At 35.9% G+C, this 18517-nt stretch overlaps 3 protein-coding genes across 4 annotated transcripts; all 3 read right to left on the bottom strand.

Moving 5' to 3' along the window:
• Nucleotides 1–740: 740 nt before the first annotated feature.
• On the bottom strand, nt 741–1845 carry LOC137721895 (protein LURP-one-related 5-like). Its single transcript, XM_068460918.2, has 2 exons — nt 1478–1845; nt 741–1283 (listed from the first exon to the last, which is right to left on the bottom strand). The coding sequence occupies exons 1-2, from the start codon at nt 1736–1738 to the stop codon at nt 876–878; spliced, it is 669 nt and encodes a 222-aa protein (XP_068317019.2). The 5' UTR covers nt 1739–1845; the 3' UTR covers nt 741–875.
• Nucleotides 1846–11892: 10047 nt separating this feature from the next.
• LOC148697609 (uncharacterized) lies at nt 11893–13375 on the bottom strand. The gene is made up of 2 exons (XM_088692862.1): nt 12981–13375; nt 11893–12888 (listed from the first exon to the last, which is right to left on the bottom strand). Exons 1-2 carry the CDS (start codon nt 13075–13077, stop codon nt 12593–12595), a joined length of 393 nt encoding a protein of 130 aa, XP_088548988.1. The 5' UTR covers nt 13078–13375; the 3' UTR covers nt 11893–12592.
• Nucleotides 13376–14953: 1578 nt separating this feature from the next.
• LOC137722850 (putative serine/threonine-protein kinase PBL8) lies at nt 14954–18320 on the bottom strand. 2 transcript variants are annotated; one of them, XM_088692861.1, is made up of 7 exons: nt 17633–18060; nt 17033–17512; nt 16800–16936; nt 16591–16714; nt 15801–15815; nt 15650–15733; nt 14954–15527 (listed from the first exon to the last, which is right to left on the bottom strand). In XM_088692861.1, exons 1-7 carry the CDS (start codon nt 17682–17684, stop codon nt 15061–15063), a joined length of 1359 nt encoding a protein of 452 aa, XP_088548987.1. In that variant the 5' UTR covers nt 17685–18060; the 3' UTR covers nt 14954–15060. The 2 variants fall into 2 exon arrangements, with proteins under 2 accessions (XP_088548987.1, XP_068318052.2); XM_068461951.2 differs by lacking the exons at nt 15650–15733; nt 15801–15815 and having other exon boundaries at nt 17633–18320.
• Between the last annotated feature and the right edge of the window lie 197 nt (nt 18321–18517).

Below are 18517 nucleotides of genomic sequence, written 5' to 3'. Positions count from 1 at the left end.
CATGAAGTGATTTAATTCAACCAATGAGCAGCAATTAAGTAAGTACATTTGATGCTCATTAGTCAAAATTTCCTGCGTTCATGTGAGTCCATTTGTCGGCACACTGAAACTTTGCACCAGATATTCCCATTTGTATATTTCAAGTGGGGATATTATATAATTAAGTTAAGCTAAACATCCTATTTGGTATTTGCCACTCTACATGACCAATATTATTCGAAACCAAGAATATATTTTCGACTGGTTTTAGTTGGAAAGCAAGGGATTTCTTGTTGTCATGTTGTGTGTTGTGATTCATAATGGGTGACGTCATCCACACACCCTTTATTAATTTCTATTCTTTAATCTTCTTCAATTTATTTGATCCGACGACTAATTAGAGAGGGTTGTATGGATAACTCTACCCATTCATAATATGTAGTTAGCCAATTAATTGGCCATAAAAACTCTTTAAAAAGAACTAATTGCCATGGGAAATAATCCATAAGAAATGTGTCCGATTTAGGGAATGTACATGTAACAGTAAGATTGGACTGACAGATGGATAAATAGTAAAAGGAAGAACATATACCATTAGTGCCAATTAATTAATATATCATCGTTAGAGATTCTTAATTAAGCAAGATTGAACTCTTTTATTTCTTCATAACGAAACGAGTGATGTTCTAAACTATGCTTATTTACGAAAATTGCAATTTAAACAACGCAATGGATATACTGTCCTGATCAACTGCCCAGAATTTAGATTTGCAAACTCCTTGTTTAATTAAATACAAGAAAATTGGAGTGATGGCTCCTCTACAAAGTATAAGATTCAGTGGGGTAAAAAAGTATCCAGTTTTATATGGGATTATTTCTGTACATCACAAGGTAAATCAAGAACACAAAATCGGGGTAAATGTCTTCCCACAAATCCGATCCAAAACAATTACAAAACCCATAATTAATTCAAGATCAAATCCAGGTTGCACCTCCAAGCTGAACACATCGTTTTCAAGCAAGACTGAATTATTTACTCGTTTTCTAGACACAGTGGCCACAAGTTCTCCACTGCAATCTCTGATTTTGCAGTTTCTTCTCCTAAAACAACCTTCAACTATGAAATCTGGTGCACTATTTGAGCTTGTGGGCCCTCCCATGAACACCTCTGCTGCTTCGCTTTTATTTCTGCTGCCAAAAAGATTTGATCCACTTTTCATGGTGAAGACTCTGCTAGATTTAGGGTTCTTTCCACATCCATCTTCTCCTCTATATGCATTCCATTGATCTTGCAAGCTCAACATCTGTTCATTACAAAAATGGATTTGAATAAGCTTTCATGTTTCATATGATATAAGGAGAAACAAGCGTACTGCTCTGATGAACTGATTTAACTCACTTATGTTATAACTCATATAAATTCGAATTATAATTATTCGAACTGGTTACTAAACATGCATACTACAACGAAGAGGAGGATTTGATTACAAATAATTACCTGGGGTTTGAGGGTTAGTAAGGCTCTTCCAGCTCCATCCATGAGGACAAGCCCTCCTCTAACGCAACAGTTCTTCCTTGAATAATTGTCTACTCGAAAAGTTAGAATTCCGCGATCGTCAAACACTGTAAATCCATCAGTTCCCTGGAAACTCATGCTAGATCTCTTCCACACAGTGAGCACAGACGGAGGCACATGAACATCTTCCACCTGATACTGAACCCTTTCTTTGAACGACGCGGCCGGATGTATCCTCGACATGGTTAGCTAGCTGGGAAGAAATGAAAGGTTTCGGAGAACACAGAGAGAATGATAGAGAGGAATATGAGTAGTGACAAATAGTTTAGCTTTGGTTTTCCTGTCTGAAACTTGAGAATAAAACTATGTCCAAAGATGTGTATATATAGAGGTACGATATATATATCAGACCCTTTATGCACAGGGATTCTCATTTAAAAAAAAAATAGGGATTATGTGTGGTGTACATTCCACGTCGAATTTTAATGATCCGAACAGTTTATTTTGTAAATCTCAATTCACAGATCATTTTTGCAAAAACTCAATTTAATCCAAAATTATTTGCTTATTTAATTATCAAGATAAAATTTCATTGTTTCTTATATAACAAAGTTTTCGTTAATTTTTTAAACCCAATTAGATGTCTTAGATATTTATGATTTGGCTAATATTTTGCAATGATAATGTATGAGGTGTAACTTGAAAAATAAATGGTTTGAATCGTTAAAGTTTGATGTGGTGTGAACTCCACAAATAATTCTTATATAAAGGCTCCGTATGTATATAAGTATTTACTATGAGAGGACGTATGTACGTGGAAACAAAGAGAGAGAGTTCTCTGTTGTCTAGCTTATGGTTAACACTGCATTCTTTCGTAGGTCCCCTTTTTTGGCGCTGCAATATTCTAAGAGCCTGCCTGTTTTCCTTCTATTCTTTTCCATCATTTTTTATATACAACTTACGATTATTTATATATACAATTTACAAGACTCTTTTACCTCCCCAGCCAATAGGAGTCTCTCCGGATCTTTTGGTGAGAATTTTGAGAATCTGTGAATCGTGTTCGTTTATCGCACATCATGTGATTAGTTTTTGTCAATTATTGTTTATGTTTATTTTTAGGGAATTGTTATTAGCACTTCAAAAATCTCATTTGGCACTCCAAACTTTCTATAATTAGAAAGAAAAATACATTTGTGAGGAGTATAGAATGAGATTTTTGGAGTGCTAATAACAATTCCCTATTTTTAAATAAAAATATTTAAAATAATTTCTGACTGCATGATGTAGGATAAACGGATACAATTTATTGATCTTTGGGATCCTCATAAATAGGATCCGGTGAGAACCCGGACTCCCTCACCAGCGACCAGCCTACCTACTTTACATACATTTACAGGTTGTTTATATGTTGTGAATTTGTTTGTACTTTATGTTATTAGGATTAATTTGAATTCTTCGTCCAATAGAATTACATATAAATAGAATCACACATAAGTATATGATCGTAATTGACAATGAAATAACTTATCAGGCCAATTTATCTGACAATAATATAGTTGTGTATTGTACCTTATCTTCATAAGTATAGACATTATATAAAATGTTTTTAAGTTGTAGTGTTCGATCTTTTGGTGGGCACATTAAGTTCATGGTCGAGGGTTAGGCCAAGTAATCATTTTATATCATTTGGCTTTGCGAATCCATTAGCAAACATCATCAATGTCATGTTTCCATGAAAACCTAAGAAATGCATCAATGGCACTAATGCCACAGACAAAGTGGGACTCTCGATCAATGACATTATGGTTATGGAGCCGGGTAATGTTTTTGATATACTTAGATCACGGCCCACATTACGTTATAAGACATATTAATTTTATCGTTCATTTTTATTATAATATATAAAATAATACATTACGTAACTTGTGTTAATGATGGTCATAAAAATTTCCCACGAGGCCAAACCGACTCGTTTGCTTTACAAGTCATGATTACTATAAAACCTGGATCAATCTGGCTAGGATTAATGGACTCCATGAAGTGATTTAATTCAAACAATGAACAGCAAGGATATTTGTTGCTCACTAGCGCAAACTTCCTGCATGCATGTGAGTCCAATTGTCGGCATACTGAAACTTTTGACCAAACATTCCCATTTGTATATTTCAATTGGGGATATTTATATAAGCTCATCCTATTGGCCACTCTAGATGACCAAATTATTCGAAACCAAAAACATTTTCGTACGGTTTAGTTGGGGGAAAAAAAAAGAAAAAAGGGATTTCCTTTTGACATGTTGCGTGTCGTGATTCATTATGGTCACATTCTCTGTTAATTTTTGTTATTTTGTTCTTTTCATTTCATTCGATCTGAGAACTAAAAATTGATAATGGTGTATATAACACCCAACACCCCCCCCCCCTCTCTCTCTCAAAAAAATTCCCCCACAATTCATTATATGTAGTTAGGCGATTAATTGGCCATGAAAAACTCTTGAAAAAGGGCAGTAGTCCAATAAGGAATTTGTTTGATCAAGGGAATGAAAATGTAAGATTGGACTGACAGATGGATAAATAGCAAAAGAGAGAACAGATACTGGGCACCGTTAGTGCCAATTAATTAATATTTCATCGTTGGTTTAGAGATTTTTAATTAAGCAAGTTGCTCAGTGACCATTGTTTTGAGTCACTAAAGCACTAACAAATCACTATAACGTATTGAACGCGGGTTCATATTTTATCCATCCAAAGATTACCACTTTTCTAAAATTGTCAATTAATTTTGATTTTCATTACACATCATTGACACAAAGAAGTGATAGGTTAAAGTGGGATCACCGTTAGATAGAGTTGGTATGCCAGAGAAGTGAAAGAAATTATCATTTTGATTGGGGAGGGGCTTGGAAAACCAAAAATGGAGAAAAACCGTGTAGAATATCAAAACCGAAAAATCCGAACCAAACCCAAAGCTAGGGGTTGTTTCGATTTCGATTTTGATGGTTCAAAAATTGAACTGAAGTGAATGAGATATAAAGTAATACTTCTTTTTTTATATTTATGTTGAATATTCATTTTTCAAGTCAGCCATTAGACTAATTTCAATTCAAGCCTAGTTATCTTATATTTGATATTTCAATCCAGGCCCATTTTTTAAATGGGGAAACTTGATATAGGTCTAATTTTTTGAGTCAATAGTAGGAATAGTCCAATTTATTAAAATAAGTCTAATTCCTTAAATCTTATTATTTTATTATTATTAATTATCTCTTAAATGATAAGATTTATTATAAAAATCAAATTTCTTCCTAATTATCTCTTTGATTATTATTATTTTTTTTGTTCTTTCTTGTTCTTTATCCCGTTTTAAACCCCATTTATAGATTTTATTTTTTATTTTTATAATCAACCTATATCATAGGTTAATTATATTTATCTACCTATATGATAGATTCTTTTTTATAATCAAGTATGTCACATCCCGGCCAAGACGGACCACTTCCCGGGCCCGCTCCACCACTGTAACACGATATTGTCCGCTTTGGGCCCCGACCACGCCCTCACGGTTTTGTTTTTGAGAACTCAATTGAGAACTTCCCGATGGTCACGCATCCGGGGAGTGCTCTCGTCCTCTTCTCACTTAACTTCGGAGTTCCTAAGGAACCCGAAGCCAGTGAGCTCCCAAAAGGCCTCGTGCTAGATAGGGATGAGAATATACATTTAAGGATCACTCCCCTAGGCGATGTGGGATGTCACAATCCACCCCCCCCCCTTAGGGGCCTGACGTCCTCGTCGGCACACCATGGCCAGGGTTAGGCTCTGATACCAAATTGTTACATCCCAGCCCGGGACGGACCACTTCCCGAGCCTGCTCCACCACCATAGCACAATATTGTCCACTTTGGGCCCCGACCACGCCCTCACGGTTTTGTTTTTGGGAACTCACACGAGAACTTCCCGATGGGTCACCCATCCTGGGAGTGGTCTCGCCCCCTTCTCACTTAACTTCGGAGTTCCTACGGAACCTGAAGCTAGTGAGCTCCCAAAAAGCCTCATACTAGATAGGGATGAGAATATACATTTAAGGATCACTCCCCTGGGCGATGTGGGATGTCACAAAGTAAGATTCATGTGTCTTACTTGTAGATATATTATGTTTTTTTCTACCTTTTAGTTAAGTTTCATATCTTACTTATAGTTATGATATACATTCATATATTTGTTACTTGAGTTAGGGTAGAAGGATTTGCATATAGATTTATGTCAATATATATATTTTTTTTTGTTATAAGATATTAATTATATTTTTTGGGGTTGAAAATTCATAATATTAGAAGATTTTAATTGATGTTTAATATTTTTAGAAAATATAAAATGAGCATTAAAAAAATAAATACATATAATTAAGTAATTGGATTCACTTCTAAAAACCATCTATGTTTTTGGACCTGGATCTAAAAGCCCCTTCTTAAATCTCCTTCATTTCTAGGTTTAAAAAATAAAAATTTGAAGAAAAACGAAATTGAACAAAAAAAAAAAAAAAAAACCTAAACTGAAACAATTCGGTTTTTACTTTACAAATTGCAAGAACTTAACCAAATAGTAATTTCAAGTTGGTTTTTTATTTTGGCTAAAAATCGAACCAAAATGAACTAAACCCACCCCTAATTTTGACCCACTAAATGTTATTAAACTCCCAAAATTCATCATATGTTGTGGGAGACTAGTTTGATTCATATCTCGTCGTTCCCTTTCCAAAAAGATATCTTGATTTAGAAACAAACTTCATAAACTCCAAAAACATGGTTCATTGTAAAAGACACTAGCAATCTAGAAATCATTATTCACGCCGAAACTCACCAATCTAAGATGTTGTTCTAGTTCTACATCAACTATAGTTATCAAGAACTTTTGTATTTAGAAACGCAAAACTAATCACATTGTTAACATTCTTTCTAAAAAAAATAGGCCTTATCATTATGCATGAATATTTTGTACTATAATATTTATAAAAATAAAAAAATAATAATAATAAAAATAAAAAAATAAAAACTAATGTTTGTTATTTTTATCTCCCTTATTTTCATCATGTACATGTACAACAATAACAAAAAGGGAGCCTCTCAAATGGAAGCCGACATCCATTAAAACAAAAGGATCAAGATGGGTGATAAGCAGCCATCGACCTATGTGCCCCATGCACATAAATTCGGCTTCTCTCCATTGATCCCGTCCACTAATATTTACTTTAATTTAATTAGGCATCCATGTTATATTCTTAAACCATCAATACTGAGATAAAGAAGATGATGATGATGTCTTTTTACTGAGTATATGGCATGTGTTTAAATAGGGTAAATTACTTTGGGTTTTTAAAAGAGGGTCAATTATTTCACCTACTTTTAAACGGAGTAAAGTTTTACATATTCTGAAAAGGTCAATGACAAAGCAAAAAGGTCTGAATACAAAAGCTAGACTTCACAACCTCATCAAATTGTGATATGATTTTGAAAAGTTGAGTGTACATACGTAGAGAATTGATTTGCACACATATTTTTCCTCTCTTTATACATTTATGTTTATTTTTTGTCTTCTTTTTGAATAAAAAAAAAAATAACATAAATAAATAGCTACGAGTTTGCAGAACGAGAAAAAATATGTCCGAATATCCGTATATGTATATGTGTACCAGGCACCACATAAAATACTTATGGATATAAATCTCACACAGATTTTAAAGTTTGGTATCTTGAATAAGTTTGCTACAAATTGTATATCAATCACAGCACTGAACACATCTTGTTGAGAGTGAATATCAAATCGGAAAAAAGAAGAGATTTTGCTTGTGCTTTACTTCTCATATTGTCAATTGGTTTTGTAGTTGAACTTCAATTTTTTTTCATGGTATAAAAGTAGATTGGCCAGCCCAATAGCCACAAGCATTCTACATCACGCAATTTGTATTGTCTACGTGTTAGACTTGAAAACTCGTTGCACGTAAGGGAGCGTGTGAGAATGTGAGTACAAAGTCCCACGTCGGTGAGGAATCAATTCATGCAAGGACTTATAAAAAGTTGAGCTACTTTATATATTGTCAATTGGTTTAATGGTGAAACCTTAACTAACTTTCCATCTCTTACGAGAAAATAGATATAATTCGAATAATTATACTTCAAATCAAATGACACTTTCCGTCATCTTTTACGTGCATGCATGGCATATTATCCGAACTAAATTCTGTCCCGTAATGACCAGAAATCACCGAATTCACGCTCCTGGTAATGAAATAGCTAGTGGATCTGACTTCGCAGACACAGAAATTGAAAAGGGTTGGATCAATTCCTCCTCTAATTAAGATTAAAATAACATATGGTATACGTGTAAACCCGAAATATATGAATGTTTATATAAAATATTGACTTGAGTGGCCTAATTAGAAATTAACATTAACATAATCCAGGAAAACTCAAAAGCTACATGACATTAGGTTGAGTTGGATCATCGTCTTCTTCATATACGGCAACAGATTAAAGCAACAAAATAAATAAACGTGGATTAAGACTAAGGATGCAATAGTGGCTTAAGGATAACGATTAACGACGTTTCACAATTCATTAGTGGATAATATATATAAATTATTATTAAACTAAATATAACAGTTCGTGGTCTGACATAAAATATAGTACAAGAGCAGGCTTCTATCTATTTGAAGGAGGTGACTGGGGTGAGAAATTTTTTTTTAAAGTGCCCCATTAAGTAAATTAAACCATTATCTGATTAAGTTATAAGGATAGCTGCAGCTTTCAGCAGGTTGCACAACTACTGATCGAGACATGCACCACCTCGTGTTAATTTGTGAACCGACAAGGACTTTCATGGGTACACATTATGCTAGAACCGAAACTTTCGTGTTTATGATATCATCTACTTTTAGGCTAAAACTTACAATCCCGTATGAACTTGTGTTGTTTTGCTTATCGTTTTCATTAATCGACTTTAGATAATTATTCCCACTTCGGTAGTGATGTTGATGGGAGTGTGAGAAGAGTATATATACTAGACATGACATTAGCTAAAGTGAGAAGCGTGCAACTTTTTATTTGACTTGCTTCTCCATAACCATGCTGACATTTAGATTATTCCAGTAATTAATTAACCAAATCCTTTTTACGGGAAATGAAGGGAGAGGAATGTCTTACGATGGATAATGTTGTTAAACCTCATGCACACACTTTAAAAATAACTTCGTAACACATACAGCCACATATACATAACCCTAATATATAATTGGCATTATCCCTAGTGAGAATATATACTAAACTTAATGATGAAATGAGTGGTGACAATTAAACTGGTGGCAGCAGCCTCCTTTCGTTGTCCGATCTCTATATATATAGTATAATTACTTTGAAAGGAACCTGACTATAGTGTGATAGGGATCGGATGGACAAAGGAATCTATTACGTTTGTCAATATATTTCGTATTCTTCACTTCAAATTGAGTATTTTATCATTTTTTGCACCCACTGGTGTATTTCAAAAGACTAAACGATTAGTATTAAAATTCATAAATCTTTCTCTTGATCGATCTTTCTGATCAAATATACAAGGTACGACATGAGCTAGGTAGCCTAATTAATTAAGGACATCACCAAACAAAATAGTTAACTAATTTAAATTTGCAAGGGCGCACTCCCCAATTACTGTATATTATCAATATGGTCTTCGTCATCCATTATAATTCATTAATTATCTTAAGATATGTAAGCATCAATAACGTCCATTAGCACCAAGATTAGTATTGCGTTTTGTTTTTTAAGGAAATAAAAGGTACAATGTTGTTTTTTCCTATGGTCAGAGTATAAACTAATGGGGCAATACCACCTACTTTAACATATAAGAGGACTCTAACTTTAGAAGAGGGTGCATAACTGCATGTGTTTCAAATTCACACGTTCACTTTCCAATCAAGAAAACAAAAAGAAAAACCTTTCACTTATTTATGTTTTTTGGGAGAAAATCTTTATCTCACATACTTAGTTAATCATCGTTATTAACTTTTGAGTTAAGTTTGGATAACTTCAAAACCTTCAGGAGTGATTCTAAATTTTCTAGAGTAAAAACTCTTGGGGTGATTTCAAATTGGAACCTTTTAAAATATTCCAAAAAATTATCTAAATGTTTTGAAAAGTGGACATTTGTTAGGTCCTATAACATTAAGCGATGATTTAGGTGATTTTTACTCTCAAGTCATCTATGAAGCTTTGAATTTTCAAATCGTCGCAATTTAATTAGCCAAGCAAATTTATGGCTTAACTTGGCTAAAAGGAGTCAACTTGGAAATTAGATCTCCAAAGAAGATGATTAATTAGTGGAGAACGACTTTAATATTTGTCCACCTCATCATCTAATGCTAAAAACATCATCACTTGATGTTGGTAATTAAGATCATCACTTAACGCCAGTGACCTATCAATCGTCTAATTCATAAACCGTACATTAAATAGTTATTTAAAATGTTTCAAAAGATTGACTAATTTGGAATCACTCTAAAAGATTAAGTAATTATCTGTACTCAACCCTTTTTAAATAGGAGAAAAAATGAAAATCACCTGCAAGACGATTTCATCAATTTAGAGTATATAAAGAATATATACGCTTAGGCTTAGCTATATATTTTTCACTTGGGATAGTGTTATTTATACTCTCATTTTTACCTTCCACACACCCTTGTTAGTTTCTGGTCATTAATCTTCTTCAATTCATTCGATCTGACAACCAAAAATTAAGAAGTGTGTGAGAAGTAAAAATAGATATGTAGATAGCACCACGTACCCTTTACTTTATACCAGTGGTCTTTAAATGCATGCCCTAAACACCTTCACATTGGGGAAGTTAGGGTTTCTGCATACAATCAAGTTTTACTTATGAAACGTACATTCTATGTCACAAAACTAGTTGCTTGGCGAGAAATTTTTATTTTGTCCATAATACGGGACATATCATTAAATAAGTGAAAGATTGTTAATTTTTTTAACACAAGTACCTTACCACTTATATAGTGATACGTGATGTACCGCACTTTATTTCGGGCACATTGAAAAGAAATCTCTCTTACTTGGCGTCCGTGTTCAGCAAAATTGATGCATGCATGGCTACATATTATGATGAACTTGAAACGGTTCGTTTTATGTTATTGGACTAGCTATTGTACATAATTTTTATGTTTGGTTTTGGATGGTTTTTTTCCCTATTTGTTGTACTATTCTATGTTGATCCGATAAAACACCTTATTCCAATAAATAAAAAATGTACTCCAATCTCGTCTGTGTGACGCATACAAAGTACTTATGGTGGTCATAAGCATTTTTGGTAAAAGTCTGACGCATGTGACAAAAATAATGTAAGCCCATGGACGCCCTCGTCTCGTATGTCAAAAACCATCGTCTATTAGAATCCACCTGAGACTATAAGAAAAGTTTAACGATGACAACTCTAGCACCCTAATTAAAGGTGGTTTATATAATGCCACTTAGCCCTAAACATCCTAAAATCTTTTGAATGATCATAAAACATAGTAAATATTAGAATTCGGCTGAAAATTTTCATGTCACTACAAAGCAAGTGACTTGAACTCGTGATACTGTTATTTTTGAAACAGCAAGTCAAGGGCCCAAATCAGGCACCCTAGCCCAAATATACAAGGCATTCTTCCAGTTGCTGGATTTTCACTTTTATTGTTCCACCAGCTAATCTACATAAAAGTGCTAGATGCTTATCCAAAAAAGTGTTTCGATGATCCATAAGTACTTTTAAGTTTATATGCCAAATGTCGTCACAATGTATTTTTTGATTGTCAAGAAACACTTTTAGCTCTTCTAAAAACAATTCCAAACATCCCCTAAAAGCACTTTCAAAATCTTAAAAGAGCTCCTACTGTTGTGGAGAAGCCTGAGATGTAATATTCTTCAGATAGTGCAAATCACTTTTCTTTTAAGAAAGCATCTGGTTCCACCTTTCTTTCGTTAGTTAACCCACGTTTTGTCTAAAGGGAATTGTAGGATTCTGGTAAAGGGAGTTGTAGGATTCTGGTTTTGCACTATTTGAAATGGGTCTCACCTATTGAGAGATTCTTTCCAACGACATTCAATCATTGAATCCATTCGCAGCTGCATAAATGACTAGAATTTGTTTTCAATTAGAAGTGGTGAATATATACGTTGTTTTGGTAAGCCTTGCACCTTTATTACACAATGCCCGAGTCTCCAAAAACACTTTTAACTAGTGCTCCTCATTTCCATATAAAAATATAAATGTACCTCTAACAAAAGCGGGTTTCAAACAAAATTAAAACGATTACAAGTAGAATTGATTCCTACGAAAACACTCAACAAACAATGTAGGCCATTCATCTTCATTCAACCATGTACTAAAATAATATACCAGAACAAGAATATATGTATGTGATGGGTGTGGACCGATGCATGTACAAATATTCAAGCATTATATATAACAAGTTGCCCACGTGGGTGCGTGACAACATGATATATTTTTATACAAGAACTTCTCTAAACATCGAATAACAATATCTGTACCCTCTGAATTCTCTGACAATGCAAGGTTGTCATCATTTGTATTTTAGCCATCGGCTCAAAACCCTAATTTCAAATCTGTGTAATGCTGCTTCCTTTTCCTCCAGTCAAGGCCTACTGCTGGAACTCAAACATTTGATCGGCCGGCGAAAGGATCTGATAGACCTAAAACATATTAGGAAAAAATAGAGTGCATTTCCCAAATTTCAAATTTGTTAAACTATTGCTTCCTTCACTCACTCTAGCCGGGAAATTCACCTATAATAAACGGTATTGTGGCATTATAAGTCAATCACGCATGATCATGTATCTTAACTTTATCATATGATAATACTTGATTAGCTTGTGATATGCGAACTGATGTGACTCAAATATGGCCGGCCGGCTAAGATCTAATACACAAGTATATACCAGAAGATATACTTAAATTCAAAGACAAAGATGAGGCCTATATGTAGCTAGAATATATAAATATATATATATATATAGAGGGGGTGAAAATGGCATCAAGCAGGAGTTGTGCAATTGGTGCAGTTGCAAGTCTTGGGGACAAAAGCGCAAACTCCAAAAGGTTTGTTGGGGAGCTGGCAGTCGATGCCGAAGCAGCAAGGCATGGAGATACAGGTGGTGGCTGAGCAGCACTTGCACGGCAAACACAGCTGATATGGCGCCAGTCGCCGCCGTTGTGTATCGTGATTAGGTTTAGTCACGCCATCAATGAAAAGCTTATACTCCATCGGACCGGCGGGATGAAATGTCCCCGTCGTTGTTGATTGCTTTAGGTTTGGCTCACACGTCTCACCTGCATGATAAAAAGAGTAACTATATGCGATTATATATAAATTAAACTTAAATATATACTTGTTGCAGAAATTAAATATATAATTAACTTACCAGTTGCTAATGCAGGGTTAATGGTTAATAGTAGCCCCATGATGAAGATTAAGAAAACCACCAACTTTATGGTGGTACTATTTGTGGAGTCGTCCATGTCTCGCAGCCAAGCAAACACCAGAGAGAGAGAGAGAGAGAGAGAGAGAGAGAGAGAGAAAGAGAGATGATTGGATAACGAAACTTTGTGTGGTGGGAAGGAGAGGAGGAAGAGATTTGTTAAGAGGGGAGCGGGACAAGGAGAAATGGATATTTTATTTTTTTAATTTTCTTTGGTTCTTAGACATTTCCTCTGTATATATAGTGGAAGTTTTATGAAAAAACAGTAATGGAATCTGGGGTTACTTGGGATGTATAATATTTAATCGTGGTGAAGATCTGACTCAATTTTTATGGGTTGGCAACAAAGAAGTTTTCCAGAGAAGAAATTTTAGGGTTATTGTTATTTAACGTTCAAGGAACACATATGAAACAAGTAAACTTAAAAATGGAAAGGTAGAATAAGGAGGAAAAGGATCCTCGCCAGATCTTTTGGCTAGGGATCCTAGGAATCCCGTAATCATGACCGTTCATCATATATCGTGCGGTCATAAATCATTTCAAAATTTAAAATTTAAAATTAACTATAAATAGTACCTAACGAAAACTGACCGCACGATGTACGATGAACAGTCACGATCACGGGATCCCTATGATCCCCAGGAAAAGGATCCGGCGAGGATATTTTTCCAAATAAGGAAACTAGATGTCTAGTATTAATATGCATATGTGGATTAGGTCACTTTGCTAAAGTAAAGTTGTTCTCGAACTTCTCTTGCACACAAATTTGAATTTCCTCCTCATTGATAGATTTTTAGGTGTAGTTAAAATATAATCACGTGACGTTACTATTCTACTCACTTACAACATACGAATTTGTTTTTTTTTTGTTAATCTACATACGCTATAAGTACGATATATCAACTTTGTCATCCATTTTTATTATAATACGTGAAATAATATACTATGCATGAATAGAGCTACTATAGTGCGCCACCACTCATTTCTTGTTAGCAGAAAAAAAAAAAAAAAAAAAAAAAAAAAAAAACTACAAGTAATACTACATGGCTAAGTAATACAACCCATTTAAATGAAATAACATAATTTTGTTAATATTGACAATACCCGCCCAAGATTAATGACCACCCCACATACAAAGATCCGAAAGAAATTATAAAATGGTTGGAAAGAAGATGGGAGATCAATATAAAAGATAACATGGTTACATTCAAGGTAGTCATATTTGATGATAGTGATGGGTTGTCTTCGGTAGCCTAGACTACGGAGTAGTTCAAATTTTTTAACCATATTTGTTAATTTTCAAAGTTACTTTATTGTTTGAAGATGCATCCACTCAACTAATTTTTGCCGTCGTCTCTAACACTACGTAACCTGTGTTCCTAACACTCATAAAATATTCCCTCCCCATTTTTTTTTTTTTTTAGTACAACAATATATTTTACACTAAGAAGAGGGAGAGTTTGGTTAAGCTACACAATGTACAACCTAATTTGATGTTGAATTCGTCATCCACAAGATTCGATTCTCCCCTTGGTTGACAATCAGAAAAATTCCTCATATTAAAGGCTAAAAATAACACTTGATTTAGGCTAAATTTCCTAATATTGTTCATTATTTGGCTTATGCACCAAGAAATATCCACCTATGGCCCTTTGAACGTAATGACACATTTATACCACCTCCTTGTAGAGATTAAGGTTCCCTTCAATCCTTAGATTCAGTTCAAATGCAAGACATGCCTCTGACTGTAGACACATTTAGGCAATTCTGCTGAGTCAAAGTGATTATGGCCTCACTCAACAACTAACAATTTAACTTACTAACACTATCGTTTCTCAAAAACAAAACAAAACAAAAAATTCGACGGCCTCGCTCTACTTAAAATGCAGGCGTCGAACAGAAACGATTACTGAAGGTAGAGGAAGACGGCGATACTATATAACAAGCAAATTCTGTCATAGCAAAAAAGGTTGGGGGATGATGCATACAAAGTACAAACAAGTATACAATATAGATGACACTCTCATCTAACTCTGCAAGCTGCAGGAACTCCTGGCGATAAATTTGGGTTGGGAGATCGACAAACAACACCAGGACCTACATTGTTAGAAAACCTGTGACGCATTCTGTGCTCAGGGATTCTGGTCATGGCAAATGGTCCTCCCGTTGAGTCACTTGGTTCGTTGCAACTTTGTAGAGGTTCCAAAGTTTCAACTACATCACTCATTAAGGGCCTTGCTTTGGGGTTTTGGCTGAGACAGTAGTAAGCCAAGCTACAGGCTTTCTGTGCTGCCCTGACTGAGTACTGATTCTCCAACCTAGGGTCGATTATTTGTAGCAACTTTCTTTTGTCGTTCAGTTTTGGCCGCGCCCAATCTACCAAGTTCTGTTCCCTGCTTGGTCTCGTCTTGTCAACAGATCTCCTTCCTGTCAAAAGCTCAAGGAGAACAACTCCAAAGCTGTAGACATCACTCCTAGCAGTCAGGTGGCCTGATCATTTCACATGGAATTGATTCAGAACAAAACATGCAATTAATACTCTTACATTACGTGAACAAGAAAATTAAACACATTGACAGCTAATGTCGGCATTTCTTCATCTGGTCATATACACAATTTTGAAGTGGAAAAGGGACCACGAGACTTATTCAGCAAGTTACAGAGAAGAAAAAACCGGGTACGTGGACATAGCAACACTCTTGAGTCAAACCTACAAGTCCCTCATCACTTCAATAACAAAGTGCATATGAATTGATTACTTGCTGCGAGAGCTCCAATCTTAGATCTACCCGCTAAGAATTGATTACTGATTCATGTGTGTACCTAAAGGTTTGGGATACCTATCTAAATGAAAAGTGACAATATCTCAACACCTCATACTCTAATACAATCAGTAACAGTTACGAAAATTTTGAATCGAAAGCACATTGAAGCTGCCAAGAATCCCTTAATTCAAGTCCATCTCTAAGCATTTATGAAAAGATCTGGCCAGAAAATGCATTAGAACCGCCGAGAACGTAAGCAGTTGCTATAGAAGCCAAACTTTTATGAAAAGATCTCAATAGAAAGTGCAGTGAAGCCAAGCATCCAGTACTACGTAAAATCAGGGTTTATACTCTGAAGCAATGTTGAAACTCTACGTCAATCAAGCACAATCACTCATATTCAAAGAGCTACTCAGTCCCTATACCTCCCCTCCAAAAAGCCTGATTTGGCAATACCTAACCAGGTGCATCCTTACCCCTCTACCAATGAAAATAAAATCTGATTCTAGTGAAAGCACGAAAGTCGAAAGACAACCACTTACATAGCAAGAGTATAACTCAAATGGTACTAATGCTGGTAATACCGATCATCCCAACCCTCCCGAAGCACCTAGTTCGCAGTTTTTATGTTGGAATCAATCAGATTTTCAAGTTACTATAACTAAATGTTGTTCATCTTTACCAGAGAAAAATCTAGACTCTTTCCCACTCAACTAATTCAATTCATCATGTTCCAACAACTACATCAGCTAAATCAAGCATTTTGAACATGTAAGAACACGCCATACCAGTCATTACATACTCCGGGGCTGCATATCCATAGGTACCCATAACACGAGTCGATACATGGGTTTCATCCCCTTGAGGTCCAGCTTTAGCAAGCCCGAAATCCGAAAGCTTGGCAGCATAATCCTGCATACACATGCAACCAGTGAGACTAATTCGAGCTTGCATGCAATCATTCAACAATTTATTTGTGCACAGAAACACAACTTACAGAGTCCAACAAGATATTCGAAGTCTTGAAATCTCGATAAATCACAGGCCTTTCGGCATTGTGAAGAAAAGCAAGCCCCTTGGCAGCTCCCAGAGCAATCATCATCCTCGTCCCCCACGATAACGGAACAGTTGCCTCTAAAAATGTTCACAAAAACCCTAATTAGCAACATCAAATCACCAAAATACACCAATCAAAAACCCGAAAAATCGAAAGATTAAGAGCTTAATTACTCCGGAAAAGATGATTTTCCAAGCTCCCTCGGAACATGAACTCATAAACCAGCAATCTGTGGTCGTCCTCGCAGCAGTACCCAATCAATTTCACGAGATTGGGGTGGCGGAGCTGACCGAGGAAGTTGACCTCCGTCAGCCACTCGCGGTGGCCCTGATGGCCCTCCTTGTTGAGGACCTTGACGGCGACTGGCAGAGATTTCAACCCGACCCGAACGTTCTCGTCAATGTAGCCCTTGTACACCGTCCCGAAGCCGCCTTCCCCCAAAATGTAGTCGGAGCGGAAGCTCTTGGTGATGGTCTCGAGCTCGAAGAGCGTGAAGGCGATGACGTGCGTGTACAGCACCGCATTCTTCCGCGCGTCCTCGAAGTTCCGTGGCGTCGAAGGATCGCTCAGATCTGAAATCGAACGGCTGTGATTCTGCTTCCTCTCACCGCCGCCGTTCTTCACGGAAGACGCCAGCGTGCTCAGCTGCTGAACTGCTCAATAATAAAAAATAAAAAAAAGCCATAAGCCAAAAGCTGAAAAATTATGAAATCCCAAAATTTAAGCAGAAAGATCTGAACTTTTGAAGCATCAGGAGCTCGCAAAGCACCAACCTTGAGCATTGGTCACCACAGCTGATTCCTCCCTCGTCCCGCAGTTCCCCATCTTGACTTAATTTGACCGTTACAAGTTGCAGAAAAAGCACTCCCAGCAGAAGCAGTAAGTAAAAGCAGAAGCTGCTGAGTATGATGAAGTTGTTGCTTTTGTTGTGCTGCTCCGACTCTGCTGGTGGTGCAGAGTCTCATTCTTCGGTGGCTTTCGCTTTTCTCCTCCTCTCACCTTTTTCACCTAGCTCTCTCTCTCTCTCTCTCTCTCTCTCTCTCTCTCTCTCTACTGTGCTTAAACACTTAATTAGTAAGTAATCACTACTTTTTAACTGACAAAAAGCAAATGATGAGGCTTTAATTAGAAAATTACAGGGTCAAAAAGGCGAAAGAAAATCTGGGTTTGTTCTCCAAGTCGCAGTGGTAGTTGAAGGTTCAAACTTTAAAATCTGGGTTTCTCCTTAAAACACTGTGATGGGAGGAGCTCTGATGGTGATGGACCTGTGGCTGTGGATCTCCTCTCCCTCTCTCTCCCTCCCTCCCTCTCTCTCCTCGCTGTTGTAGTTTGTGGGGACCACTGTTGGTTTTTATTTCTTTCTTTCTCGGAAAGAGATCCGGAAATAGATATCTATTCCATCAAGATCACCAGATCAAATGATTCGAACTTTCTAAATTTTATCCAATGCCTTATCTGTTTGACCTTTTAAAAATTGTGATAGTTTTTAACCGTTAGATAAAATTTAGAATGCCAGAATCACTTAATCTGATGGCTTGAGAGAGATCCGGCTTCTTTCTCTCCAATTATGTATTTTTATGAAATATACGGATAGATTTCGTGTTGTTACCAATTGGGCCTAGTTGGAGCAAAAGTTGAAAGAGGCCCCAATTGAAGGA

Source organism: Pyrus communis, chromosome 4 (genome assembly GCF_041283825.1).
Source record: "Pyrus communis isolate YQ-2024b chromosome 4, ASM4128382v1, whole genome shotgun sequence".
Taxonomy (NCBI): domain Eukaryota; kingdom Viridiplantae; phylum Streptophyta; class Magnoliopsida; order Rosales; family Rosaceae; genus Pyrus; species Pyrus communis.
Note: the sequence above shows the minus strand (reverse complement) of the source record. Positions and strands in the feature narration are given on the sequence as shown.

Excerpts from the sequence above, each read along its gene's own strand:
- LOC137722850 (XM_088692861.1), bottom strand. The coding sequence starts at position 17,684 with ATGGGGAACTGCGGGACGAGGGAGGAATCAGCTGTGGTGACCAATGCT. Across the intron at positions 17,513-17,632 it reads TGTGGTGACCAATGCTCAAG|TTCAGCAGCTGAGCACGCTG; the intron begins GTTGGTGCTTTG and ends ATTATTGAGCAG. Across the intron at positions 16,715-16,799 it reads CGAATATCTTGTTGGACTCT|GATTATGCTGCCAAGCTTTC; the intron begins GTAAGTTGTGTT and ends ATGTGTATGCAG.
- LOC137721895 (XM_068460918.2), bottom strand. The coding sequence starts at position 1,738 with ATGTCGAGGATACATCCGGCCGCGTCGTTCAAAGAAAGGGTTCAGTAT. Across the intron at positions 1,284-1,477 it reads TACTAACCCTCAAACCCCAG|ATGTTGAGCTTGCAAGATCA; the intron begins GTAATTATTTGT and ends TGTAATGAACAG.
- LOC148697609 (XM_088692862.1), bottom strand. The coding sequence starts at position 13,077 with ATGGACGACTCCACAAATAGTACCACCATAAAGTTGGTGGTTTTCTTA. Across the intron at positions 12,889-12,980 it reads TAACCCTGCATTAGCAACTG|GTGAGACGTGTGAGCCAAAC; the intron begins GTAAGTTAATTA and ends TTTATCATGCAG.